We start from the raw sequence: 13,278 nt of genomic DNA on the forward strand, positions 1-13,278 counted from the left end.
TGCTCAACAAAATTCTACACATGCATGTTCATTTGTGTTTTAAAGTGTAGGACTTTCAGCTAAGTTTAACACATTGCCTGAAATAGCACAGACCAAAACAGAGGAGGAAATGGTCTTAACAGATTCTGTCTTGGCCGGCCTTTTTTAATTCCTTTTTTTTTTTATCCTTTGATAATGTTAATGGTTACCTTGCCATAACAGTTGTTTGCAACAAACTCAATTCAGTGTTTCTTAGATTTTAATTGGTTCAGAATATCCTTGCAAATATGGTCACTGACAAATATTTAATAGCAGGACAATTTTATTGTCTATCATTCAGGTCAAATGGTTTAGCCTTTCCGTATAATTTCAGTAGAATCTACAGTTCGATAACTTCAAGTTCATTACAAAATAAAGTCTTTGAAATAAATAAATATATTTATATAGAGATTTATAATTATACTTTATATGTAGAAAATAAATATATTGTACATCTCATAAATAGGTTCATCCATATTTACATGACTTTCACCTACGTTTTTAATAATGTTCCTGACAGCCTGAACATTATAAGTCACTCTTAGTCAATTGACCGAAGCCTCTACCAAACCCTTCTGCAAGCCCCATATGTTTTTACTGCAAATTATATCCTAAGTTGTATTCACTTTTTCTAGCAATTGGAAATGTTTTCCATAATTAACAGTTTGAATCTTCAAAAGTAGTAGATGCCAAAACATCATAGTGAATCTGATTTTGTAACATAAGTGGGGAACAAGGTAAGCCTAAGGTAAGTGCTGCTTTTTCATTCAAAATATATGTTTTTTTGTTTTTTTTTTTTTGGTCATTTTTTCTTCATTGTCTTGCAGTGTCCTTAATGGTATGTTTATCTGAAGAGCTTTTGCTTTGCATATGTCCTACAGGAAGGTTGGGGTATGCGTCCCATGTCCAACTTCTTGGTAAGTGCTGCGTCCACCTTTCATGACCTTTCAGCATGAGTTCAACACCACGTTCACCTTTAAGGCAGTTGTTGGTCAAAGGCATGAAGACATTTAGGTACTTTTTTAGTTTCATCTCTAGTTGTTTCCAGTGAGAACATGCCCAAATTGTGGTCCACTTTACAGAAAAGTGTTGTTCCCACAAATGAATGTCTGAAGAAAGGGTGTTTGCATGACATGTGTCATGTGGCCCTGAAGTCAACACCTCTTTCTCAAGACATCTTTTGTTACCAGCTTTGGATGCAGGAATGTTCCCTCTTCTGTGGTTTAAAACCCTTAAAGGAGAGGAAACAGAGCCATCCAGGACACACACATACTGTTTATCTCAGTCACCGTTGGAGAGGCTCCTGATTTTGGACCAGAACCCAAATATAAACAGTTATGAGGAGGAAGGTCTTGTGTTTCTTAATGTTCCTCAGTGTCCATCTTTCCCATCCAAGCCTCTCCAACCCAGCAGCTCTGGGTGATGTTCTGGTCACCTATGCTGGAATAAGTCTCTGTAGGCCTGGGGTATCTTCTCGATCTCAACTGGCCTGGGTAGAAAGTGAGTCAACTTCTGATGCTTTTTAGTCCTATTGCCTTCTCGAGGGGAGCCGTCCTTGTTTAGGGCCACATAATAGTATCTCCCAGTGTCTGCGTGCTTGTAGAGCGTAGACGCATACGTGTTGTACCAGTTCTCTTCAAATTGCTCACGGAACACGCATTCTGCTGTCAACTTCTTCTGCAAGAGAACCAGAAAGAGATGATTGTTTAGATTTAGATTCAAGAGGTGTCTCAAATGACAGATTATGCACTCAGTTATGTAGTCTTTGAATTTTCAGTGTAGTATCGTCTCAAACAGACACTAAGGCCTGAAGCATGCTTTACGCAAATGTGTGTACGTAGATGTAAGCACTTGGCCAACACATTGCTAACTCGTCTATAAAATTATACGCTTCACATTTCTGCCTTTAAACCCTCAAAAATTGGCCCCGTTCACTTCCATTGTAAGTGCCTCGCCATAACCTCAATTTTATCTCTTTTAGGAGAAAAGGAGGGTCAAAATGACATTTTGTGGTAATCAACGTTATCCTAAAAATTCTGTCGTATAGTGCAGAAGTATACAATTTGGACTCAAATGTCATGCTATACACTGTGCACGTTTGCAAGGTGCTTTCTTCACGTACGTTTTGCTAGTTTCCCCATTCACCATTAATTACAATTGTTTTGTCATCCGGGTACTTTTAGTACTCTTTGTTGTATTTTCAGTGTGAACACATTACTTGCGCTACTAATGGTGCGTTCATGTCACGTCGGAAAATTCAGATTTGTAAAGAACTCTCATGTCTTTGTAGAACTTGAATTCTGAGTTTACTACTTGTAATCATTATGAAACCTCCGACTTGACAGTTGTGACATCATGTAAAAGGAACCAATATGGCTGCAGCCTCAACAGTTAAAGGGTATTAAAACATTTATTTCACATGCTATTTTATTATAGCAAGTGTTACCTGGAGCACTTTCTTTTTTCTTAAACATTTTGCGAGAGCATATAGAGGTGATTTAATATAGTGTTTAAATATTTTGCTGTCATCAAAAACAAAGGCACATAAGGATCTGTTTTGGCATTAAGAACATTGCCAAAGAAACAAATAATTCCTCAGTCAGAGAACGTGAACAGCTCCAAGTTGAATTTCAGAATTGTCAGCCCATAACTCCAACAGGACATGAATGCAGCATTACACTACAAAAGGGCGTAGAAAAATGTTGTGATTTTGGATGCAGCTTCTGTTTTGGAGATTTATAATTATAGAATTATAATCGTCAATTACAATAGCAATATTGGAAAGGTTTTGTATCCTGTCACTATAAACTGCCTCACCTAGATAAACCAGTAAAAGTCTAAGGTGATAAATCAAAGTGTAACACTGTTCCTGCCATAACCCAATCAGAAACATCCTAAACCAAACATCCTGTGGTGTGATGGCTTGAGCTGATAATCTATGCTCTGTGTATCAAGAGCGCCCAGCTTGTGTAAGCGTGTGACCGCATGTTTTAGAAGTAGCATGCACCTCCCATTTCCAAAGCTCCAGATGCATTGAAAGCTTGAGGGTGTGAAGACGTGTTACGGTTTCTTTCTCACAGCGCACAGATTACCCTTGTCACCATTACAAAATGAGTAGAGTGGAAACTATCTCGGGCCAGACAGCAGGTGCTCGCTGCACCAGAGAATCAAAAGTCATTACGGGTAAGCGTTGCAGTTTACACCCAAAATCATTCTTCAAATCTGTTAACTTCTTCGTCTGCTTCCCCCATGATGCAACGAGGCCGTCTCGCACAAACACGGCAGCCTGAGAGAGTCTGTGTGGGCTGCTACTACTACAGCGCTGACAGAACTCCATGAGCAATGGCTTCAGGTTAAGCAGCTGAACTTTCGCTGGCTGACTAAACCGCTGAGAACAATGGAGGACACTGGGGCTACATGTTTCCTGCCAAAAAACAGTCATGCAATGGGCCAGGTTCAAGTCTTGATGTCAAGGCAGTGCATTTAAAATGAGTGTTTAAGATAAAGTCAGTCTTGAAAGATCTGTTAGGAAATGTTTTAAACATTTGAGAATTTTTGTAAAAAAATAAGCTGGGAAAAATACTGGTTAAAGTGCAGATAATTAATATATGGCTGTTTAATTAGATTTGAACAATCACTAAAGGATTTGCAATGATCTGTTTATCTGACTTGAAAACATTTGGAGTATCTACCCAGGGGCATCCCATCTGTCCATGAACTAATAGTTTAGATGCCCCTGGGGTAAAGTAGTGCATGATGACTTGGCACAAAATAGCCTTGAGGAATGTTCTGGGTTCAACACAAATTAAGCTCAATCGACAGTATTTGAAGCATAATGTTGATTACCACAAGAAATATTTTCAACTCATCCCTTGTTTATTTGAAAATCTTGGTTACAGTGAGGCACTCGCAGGGGAACGGGACCAGTCCATAAGCCATAAAATATATACTGTTTCAAAAGTATAGCCACAAGATGTAAACAGTATACTTGTTAACATGATTTTAGTGTGATAAAATCTCTGTACTATGTGATTTTAATGTGATAAAAATGATTATAGCAGGGAAACTCTGTAAATGTAAGAAAAAAAAAAAAAAAAAAAGTAAAAGTGTAAAAATGTTACGTTTGACATTACTGAATTTGGCATTCTGCTTTCTGGAAATCATGAGATATGTAATGGCTATTTTACTCTACTGACAACCATATTTTAACAAACCATAACCGTTAAAAGAAAAAAAAATCTGATTGTAAGTTTGTTATAAAACAAATGTATGTGTGTGTGTGTGTGTGTGTGTGTGTATATATATATATACCATGCATTCAGAAAGTATTCAGACCCCATAATTTTTTTCACATCTTATGTTGCAGCCTTATGCTAAAATGCTTGAAATTATTATTTTTTTTCACATAGATCTGCACTCCATACCCCATAATGACAAAACATAAACCAGATTTTTGATAACTTTGAAAAAGCAAATTTATTAAAAAGAAAAAACTGAAAAATCACATTGACATAAGTATTTAGACCCTTAACTCAGCACTTAGTTGAAGCACCTTTGGCAGCGATTACAGCCTCAAGTGTTTTTGGGTATGAAGCAACAAGCTTTGCACACCTGGATTTGGGGATTTACTGACAATTCTTCCCTGCAGATCCTCTCAAGCTCTGTCAGGTTGGATGGGGACTGTTGGTGGACAGCCATTTTCAGGTCTCTCCAGAGATGTTCGATTGGGTTCAAGTCCGGGCTCTTGCTTGGCCACTCAAGGACATTCACAGAGTTGTCCCTAAGACACTCTTGCGTTGTCTTGATTGTGTGCTAAGGGTCATTGTTCTGTTGGAAGGTGAACCTTCAGCCCAGTCTGAGGTCCAGAGTGCTCTCGAACAGGTTTTCATTAAGGATATCTCTGTATTTTGCTGCGTTCAGCTTTCTTTCAACCCTGACCAGTCTCCCAGTCGCCGCTGCTGAAAAACACCCCCACAGCATGATGCAACCGCCACCATGCTTCACTGTTGGGATGGTATTGCACATGTGATGAGCGGTGCCTGGCTTCCTCCAGATATGATGCTTGGAATTGAGGCCAAACAGTTGAATCTTCGTTTCATCAGACCAGATAATCTTGTTTCTCAGTTTAAGAGTCCTTTAGGTGCTTTTTTGCAAATTCCAAGCGGGGTTTCGTGTGTCTTGCACTGAGGAGAGGCTTCCGTCTGGCCACTCTGCCATAAATCCCTGATCGGTGGAGTGTTGCAGTGATGGCTGTCTTAATGCAAGTTTCTCCCATCTCCACCCATGATCTCTGGAGCTCAATCAGAGTGACCATCAGGTTCATGGTCACCTCTCTTACCAAGGCCCTTCTCCCTCGATTGCTCAGTTTGGCCAGGTGTCCAGCTCTAAGAACAGTCCTGGTTGCTCTGATATGCATTTTCAGCTGTGAGACCTTATATAAACAGGTGTGTGCCTTTTCAAATCATGTCCAATAAATGGAATTTGCCACAGGTGGACTCCAATCAAAATGTAGAAACATCTCAAAGATGATCCAGAGAAATGGGATGCACCTGAGCTAAATTACAGGTGTCCTAGCAAATGGTCTGAATACTTATGTCAATGTGATATTTCATTTTTTTTTTTTTTTTTTATTTGCAAAGTTATCAAAATCTGTTTTTTGCTTTGTCATTATGGGGTATGGAGTGTAGATTGATGTGAAAAAATAAATAAAAATAATTTAAAGCATATTAGCATAAGGCTGCAACATAACAAAATGTGAAAAAATGAAGGAGTCTGAATACTTTCTGAATGCACTGTGTTAATCATTATATCTAATATTTTCTTGAATCTTTACCTGTTATCTTTTGCTTGCTAACCGGGGGTTGCAATGCCTCAGACAAGCTGCTTTGAAACAATATTTTGAAAGCACTTTACAAGTACATATGCATGTATTTAAAAAAAGTTTCTCTTTAGGTTTACAAAATTAATAGTGAAAATTAAATTTAAAAAATTGTGAATAAAAAAAATAAAAATAAAATAGTTTTGGAGATATTTTAATGTTCTTTTTGTTTTAGTCCAATGACAATATAAAAACCACTTTTTAAAGGTGTACTCTGTCATTTTTTCCTCGTATAAATTTTTTACTTCTAATAAATTTTTAATTTTTTAATTTTGATATGTATAAAATCATGAGGACGCACATGAGATGAAGACTCCAGTCATATCAGTAACCTTATAAAAGCTGTTTTATTCTACATGGAAAGGGTCCACTCATGGGGGCTGTCATGTTAGGATCACATGACCAGCCGAATACTACTCACTTAATCTCAGTAACCGTGTTGTTTTTAGACACTAAAAGTGTTTTCTTACAGGGAGAGTTCCACAACTGCTATCGGGTCCTGGAATAATGTATAATGTGCAAGGATGGCAGCTAGTGAACTTTTTGGTGCCCCCCTTGGCAGGGCCATTTCTAGGCATTGGCGAATTAGGCAGTCGCCTAGGGCGCCATCAGCTTGGGGGGTGCCGGCCCTGGAAAGGGGTGTCCGATGCAAGGTTTTTGTAATATTTGGGGGTCCTTGGCATCAAAAAGGGCATGTAAGGCCACAGTAAAATTGTTAACACGCATGTTGTTTACGTCATGTGGCTATCATTTTAAAACTGTGTATTTTAACTTTTATAGACTGACCCAATTTCACTTCCATTGTAAGTGCCTCACTGTAACCCAGAGTCGAAAATAGTTTCTGTGGTTATCAACATTATGCTACAAATGCTATCGATTGAGCTTAACTTGTATAGAACCCGGGACGTTCCTTTCAAAGGATAGTTCGCCTTAAAATGAAAATTCTGTCGCTTTCTCAACCCATGTTGTTCCAAACCTTTTATTCTTATGTGGAACACAAAAAGATTGTTCATTGCATCATCTTTCCATACAATTAAAGTAAATGGTTAGGCAGTCTCAGTCACATTTATTCCTAACATCTCCTTTTGTGTCATACAGAGAGAAGGTCATACTTGTTTGGAATGACATGAGGGTGAGTAAATGATGACAGAATTTTCATTTTGGGGGGAACGGTTACTGGTTCCTTTAACTTTACGAAACAGAAATGCATCTGCATTCAAATGTGCGTGTTGAACCCTGGCCTGAATCTAGGTGATTTGAAGTAAGATTGCACGCTGACCGGCACTTACAGTCTTGATTTTAATAAGATGCTATCGTGTTACACGTGAAGTCATCTCTTTTCTTGCTTTAAATAGGTTTGTTTTAACTCAAGATCCACAGAAACTCGCTGGGGCCCCCGCTTATTGTGTGCCGAAATCTGATAGCATGTTTCTCCCACAAGCATGGCGAAGTCTGTGGAGGGGGAAGCTAGGTGCATTTTCCTATATATGGTTCTCTGCTAGAAAATAATACAAAAAGTAAGTCAAGTCCTGGTACACACTTTAATCTCCAGGTCTTTCCATTACCATTTGTGCTCTCCAGCAGAGATACGCTCGTTCCTCGCGCAACTGCACACAGATATGCACAAAGCCAAGCACGCTCTCAGCTCATATATCCACGACATGTGGGTGTATATGTTGCATGCTTCATGTGTCCCTGCAAATTATGTAAATATTTTAAGAATGGAGCAAAATAAATTTCTTCGCCGAGATAGAACGCTCTTGCCGAGGGGTCAATCTTGTGTGAAAAGTTACAAAGACACAAACAAGGTGAGCCAGATGGACAGGGCTGTGAGCAGACCCCGCTGATCAGAGGTCAGGGCTCGCGGCAGTGGAAACATGGCTTGTTTTGTCTGGTTTAATGTTGTACATCTGCATCATATGGGAAACAGACTATGGGCTAGTGGGTGGGTTGCCGTCTGCTCTCCATTCCAGCACCGAATACATTCCTATTGGTACACTTCATAGAGCAGAACCTTGTGTTGGTGCATGTTGTTTGGAGTGTGTGCGAGTGTTACAGAGACTTGACTTACCGACCCATAGAGTTCACCTTTCTCGTTCATCCCCAGATAGAGGCCCGCATCCACGCCTCGTATGCTCACCAGGCCGACGGCCAGACTGATAAACTCCAGAATACCTGCCACAGAACAACACGTGTCAGACATTGAACAGACACCTTTACAACTGCAGCACAGCTGGGCATCAACTGAGTATATGAGTGTCAGGGAGATGTAGCCAGCGGTCGATTCAAATATTGCTGCTTTTTAGGTAAGATGTTCCCTGTGGACAGGTCCAGACTGGTTTTCGCTGGTTTGATGCTGGTCTAGCAGGGGGCAAACTTCAGCTGGTCACATGTTGAACAAGCTACAACACTAGCATCCAAAACACAACATATGATGTTGACCAGCTATTCTTTTTCTTATTTTTCCAGCAGGGTTAGCAGGGACCATACTACCTTTTTTTATAGCAAAAGTGGCTATTTCACATAAAATTAACATTTCTGTCATAATTTACTCACACTTATGTAGTTCTAAGAAGAGGAGTGTTGAATCAAAGCACAAATACTTCGATACTGTACTTTAAATATTTGTACTTTACTAGAGTATAAATATTTCTGATGACTTTCACTTTTAATTCACTACATTTTAAAGAGAAATTACTTTTAATCTGATACATTTTTCCAGACCCTATAATTACTTCTGTGACTGAACAAAGCAAAAAAAAAAAAAAAACATTAACTGCATCTACAGTCGAATCTGTTTCTTTTGAATCGGTTAAATTGTTTTGAAAAGCAGTTTGAACGATTCATTTTTTAGATCGATTCACAGATCTAAATCAAAATCCCCTGGAACTCAGAACAGCGTGTGTTAACATTAATAACATTGTGAAATACTTTTGATGTGCCTTAACACATAACACTAAGCTTTTATAGAATTATAAGCTTCATATTTCTGCCTTCAAACCCTCTAAAAATTGGCTCCATTCACTTCCATTGTAAATGTCTCACTGTAACCTCAATTTTTCAGGAGGTACGAGTCTAAATATATTTTTGTGGTAATCGACAATGTGCTACAAATGCTGTCGATTGAGCTTAACTTGTATTGAACCCAGAACATTCCTTTAAACAACACTGGTTCCAAGGAGTCTTTGCCGTGGACATCAAGATTTTAACAGAAAAATTACTTAAATTTTGTGTTGTTTCTTAACGAAACCCAAACTGTATGCCTTCAGAAGACTTGGAATATGACGCAGAAGTCACATGGACTACTTTGATGATACTTTTGGGTCCTTTTTTATGCTTTAGAGTGAGGCACTATCCACTCCCAGTGTATTGAATAGACACAACGGGATATCCATTAAAACATCTCCATTTGTGTTCCCTATAAGAAAGAAAGTCATACAGGTTTGGAACAGCATGAAGTTGAGTAGGTGATGACAAAATGTTCATTTCTGGGTGAACTATCACTTTAAACTGTTTTTTTTTTTTTAGTTATGATCATCACACTCTGTATTGTCCATACAAGATTCGTTTTTGTAGATTGACAAGCACTTTCCCACCCTTTCCTATAAAAGAAAGCGTTCAACAAAGGGCTAGTTCACCCAAAAAATTAAACATTTTGTGAACATTTACTCACCCTCATGTTGTTCCATACCTGTATGACTTTCATTCTTCTGTGAAACACAAAAGGAGATGTTAGGCAGAATGTTATTCTAAGTCACCATTCATTTTCATTGCATCTTTTTATCTGAACTGTCAAAGTGGATGGTGACTAAGGCTGTTTATTTCCGTTCAATGGAGGAAAGAAGGTCATATAGATTTGGAACAACATGAAGGTGAGTAAATGATGGCAGTTTTCATTTTTAGGCGAATTGTCCATTTAAGATATCTGCATCACGATGCAGAAATTCAGTGTACGTGAGCCCAACCTTGGCAGAAACCAGCTGTTTGCACACTCTTGATTAAAGACCAGCAAAAACTACACCTTTGTGGCCTTTTACCACCACCTGGACAGAGTATGTTGTGATTTGGATGCCAAACGATGACACCGTAATCTCTGAAGCTTCAGCAGAAGCATGTTTCATGTGCGTTTAATCAAAGACTCTGCCAGCTCACAACATTACCGACAAATGCCTCACGTTTTCCTTTGGGATGCCAGAAACATGACCGCAGACCACCCAATCCAGTAAAGCAGCTTGTCTCGGCCTAAAAACAAGCATTACTGCTGGATTCCACAGTGGTCATGCTTTAATTTAGAGCTATTCTTGTCTCTTAAGCAAGGGCTGCACCTGCACAATGATTACGGATCAGAGCCATGCAAAAAATTCTCATGTCTGGGCTCTGCTATCGTTTGTTTATCATTGAAATACCAAGCACTCCTTGACTGATTTATTAGCGCTGTAATTAGTAGTGTCTGTGCCTTTGTCGGCCGAGGTCCTTTGAACACGTTTTCAGAGAAAAACAGCCTCACGCTGGGAGCTTGTTTTCCACTGCAGAGAAGCACCTGTGTCCTGCGACCCTGCGCTGAAGTTTGCCAAGGGCAATTCGAGTGCGAGACTGAGAGATCCGTTACTACTGCCACAAAAAGCACACTTTGGACACTTAAGCTACACTTAAAATGTCTGAATATCATCACATTGGACAATAAAATATCAAAGCAAGTGGCATCTCCAAAAAAGAAAATGCTCCTAGTGCTTTTCTCATAACTAACTTCATTTTTCTGGGCCATTTTGGCATGACTTTTAGGCAACTGGTGTCTTGGTGATTTTTAGTGGATGTAAAAAGTCAGTTCTGCTCAAGTTCACATAAGTGGAGTTCAGCACATTAACCGTTCTACTAACACTGGACAACCACAAAGTGTCCAAATACTTAGTCTTCAAAATATCATTTAAGAACCTATTTTTTGGGCTACCGTATATTGGGGGGCATAGATCCCTGGGGCGCCAATTTCAGAAAAACGTACAGTTGTCAGTAACCATCAATATTGTGAAGAAAATCTATTTGTTGTACCACAGAAATTTAGATCTACGTCTTTGTTCAGATATGCACCCATGAATACTGCCAAAGTTATGCATGCAAGTTATGTCTTGCACTTGCATGCAATTGCAATATGAAAGAATAGAGGTGACAATCAGAACTGTCAAATTAAGCATTTAAACGTGTTTGTTCTTAACTTTTAAGTGAAGAAACAGTCGATTTCCTATTATAGATCCACAGTTCACAGTTTATCTGCATGGCACACACAAACAAACAGTGATTGACAGCAGACTGATTGATTGACGGATGGTACGTTTACCAAATCATAGACACATGGAGCATTTTTGGGCATCATATAGGTAGGTCATTCTACAAAACCACTGTCCTCTGTGTCCCTCATTAACACGTGCGTAAAAAAAAAAAATTTGAGTTTAACAATGAATATCTGACACCAGCTTTTACTGTATGCTAGTATGTTGTTACATGCATTTTTTCTGAACATATCTTTTAAATGTATGTTTTTATTTATCTGTTTTCATGGGGATGCTTTTTTGGCCTGTCCCCAACCTTGTTTCCCCATTTTAAATATTTAAATATAATAAATATTAAATATTTATTTGATTTATATGAAAGTTATTTTTATATATATATATATATATATATATATATATATATATATATATATATATATATAATAATAATTTTAATTGTATCTATGTAAAATATGGAAATAAAAGCTAGCATTTTTCTTAATATTTTTAGTTATTTTTTATATTTTACATAAACCTATAGAGAGTATTAAGTTTTACATATATATTATATAAATATAAAGGTTTGTATATATATTTTAGAATTTGATTTTTGGAAGTGTCCCCAAGTTATGTGCCAACTTACCATCCCTTAATTAACTAATGTACTATAAATAATAATAATGGCATTATCATGCTTTTCGGACGTTATACATCTGCAAGGACAAGTAAATCACTTTATATTATGGTAATTAAGGAATACTGATGATCTTAAATTGTTAACACTGTTGCAATGATTTTGCACACTAAACTACTGATAATTCAGTGATGGATATTTGTAGAAATATCACCATGAAATTCCTTGAGCACTACATTAGAAATACATGTCAACCCTGTTACCCATTCAGAAATCTAATATATGGCAATACACACACACAAGCAGTACATGATGTTCATTTACATTTCACTAAAATGCCATAGTTCTACTTATATGCAACATAAAGTATATTTGAAAATACTACAAAAAGGACGGTTTTCATATATGTAGGCTAACATACGTATGTACATGTAAGCTCAAATAATGTACTATAATTTGTATACGTGCATTCAAGTCCATATATCAGATTTCTGTGAATGCTTAGCCTATATCACTACAACACTTCATATATATTAAATTTAGCCTGATATGCCAGAGTAATTCATTAACAATAACAGCCATTCTTTGTCTGATGGAATGTGTGAAATTAGTTTTAAAAGGCAGGTGCGCGCTCCAAATGATGCCTGAAACCGCTAATTGACGGATTCTGACGGACTTCTCACCGAATCTGCTGTGGTCCTGTCTGGTTCCGTGTACCGTCCCGTTAGGAAATATCTCCAGGTGGAAGCCGGTGCGGCAGTAGAGCTGTCTCCTGCGCAGGATGCCCTTCAGGTGGCCAAAATCCGTGAGCGATCCGCGCTGCAGTCTGCCCTCAATCAGACCCAATCTCTCATTCAGACCGTCCGACAGAGGCACATTCCCCAACGCTGGAAACGCCTGCAAATCCAGATCAATGCTCCCGAGAAATCCAGTCACCTCTGCCATGACGAGGAAAACTTGTGCGCTTAGAGACCGGACAGGAGAGAGCCGCTCATTTCATCTGTGATTCAATGTGAACCGAGTCATTTATATAGACATCCATATCCTCCCCGAGCCACGCCTGGATGACATCCCTGCACCTTCAGCATGGCAATGGTGAGTTTTTCCTCAAACTTTCATCACTGATGAAACACTGGAGCAGCGCGCGACTAATCCGTGCGTGCGCAAATGTGTGCCTAAAATAACATTCACGCTGCGAAAACTCCCAAACAGCCTCTGACTGGCTGTCTGGCTGTGTTTTTGTTCCTCTGATCGAAAGACACGAGCTGCGTGACCAGACTGGTAGTAGATCAGTGTCTCTCAGTGCACACCCATAGCGCGTAACGAGTCACTGGAGGAGTTTCAGGCTGTGTCTCGAAACCTAATGAGCTGCCTACTTAGCACTTTTTGGCTATCGTTAGGAAATCATTTGGGCATATCGGGATACGCGTGTGACTCTTTTTGAGTATCACAGGTGTGTACAGTATTTTGGACATTGTGGATGC

The 13,278-nt window shown here is 38.7% G+C and overlaps 1 protein-coding gene across 1 annotated transcript; it reads right to left on the reverse strand.

Moving 5' to 3' along the window:
- Positions 1-300: 300 nt before the first annotated feature.
- fgf16 (fibroblast growth factor 16) lies at positions 301-13,056 on the reverse strand. Its single transcript, XM_051658016.1, has 3 exons — positions 12,478-13,056; positions 7,968-8,071; positions 301-1,695 (listed from the first exon to the last, which is right to left on the reverse strand). Exons 1-3 carry the CDS (start codon positions 12,737-12,739, stop codon positions 1,450-1,452), a joined length of 612 nt encoding a protein of 203 aa, XP_051513976.1. The 5' UTR covers positions 12,740-13,056; the 3' UTR covers positions 301-1,449.
- Between the last annotated feature and the right edge of the window lie 222 nt (positions 13,057-13,278).

Source organism: Myxocyprinus asiaticus, chromosome 27, assembly GCF_019703515.2.
Source record: "Myxocyprinus asiaticus isolate MX2 ecotype Aquarium Trade chromosome 27, UBuf_Myxa_2, whole genome shotgun sequence".
Lineage (NCBI taxonomy): Eukaryota > Metazoa > Chordata > Actinopteri > Cypriniformes > Catostomidae > Myxocyprinus > Myxocyprinus asiaticus.

What these genes read in the sequence shown, in the direction of transcription:
- fgf16 (XM_051658016.1), bottom strand. Translation starts at nt 12,739, where the DNA reads ATGGCAGAGGTGACTGGATTTCTCGGGAGCATTGATCTGGATTTGCAG. An exon ending in ACAGGACCACAGCAGATTCG is followed by an intron (nt 8,072 to 12,477) that starts GTGAGAAGTCCG and finishes GTTCTGTGGCAG; the next exon opens with GTATTCTGGAGTTTATCAGT. An exon ending in AAGGTGAACTCTATGGGTCG is followed by an intron (nt 1,696 to 7,967) that starts GTAAGTCAAGTC and finishes GTTCTCTTGCAG; the next exon opens with AAGAAGTTGACAGCAGAATG.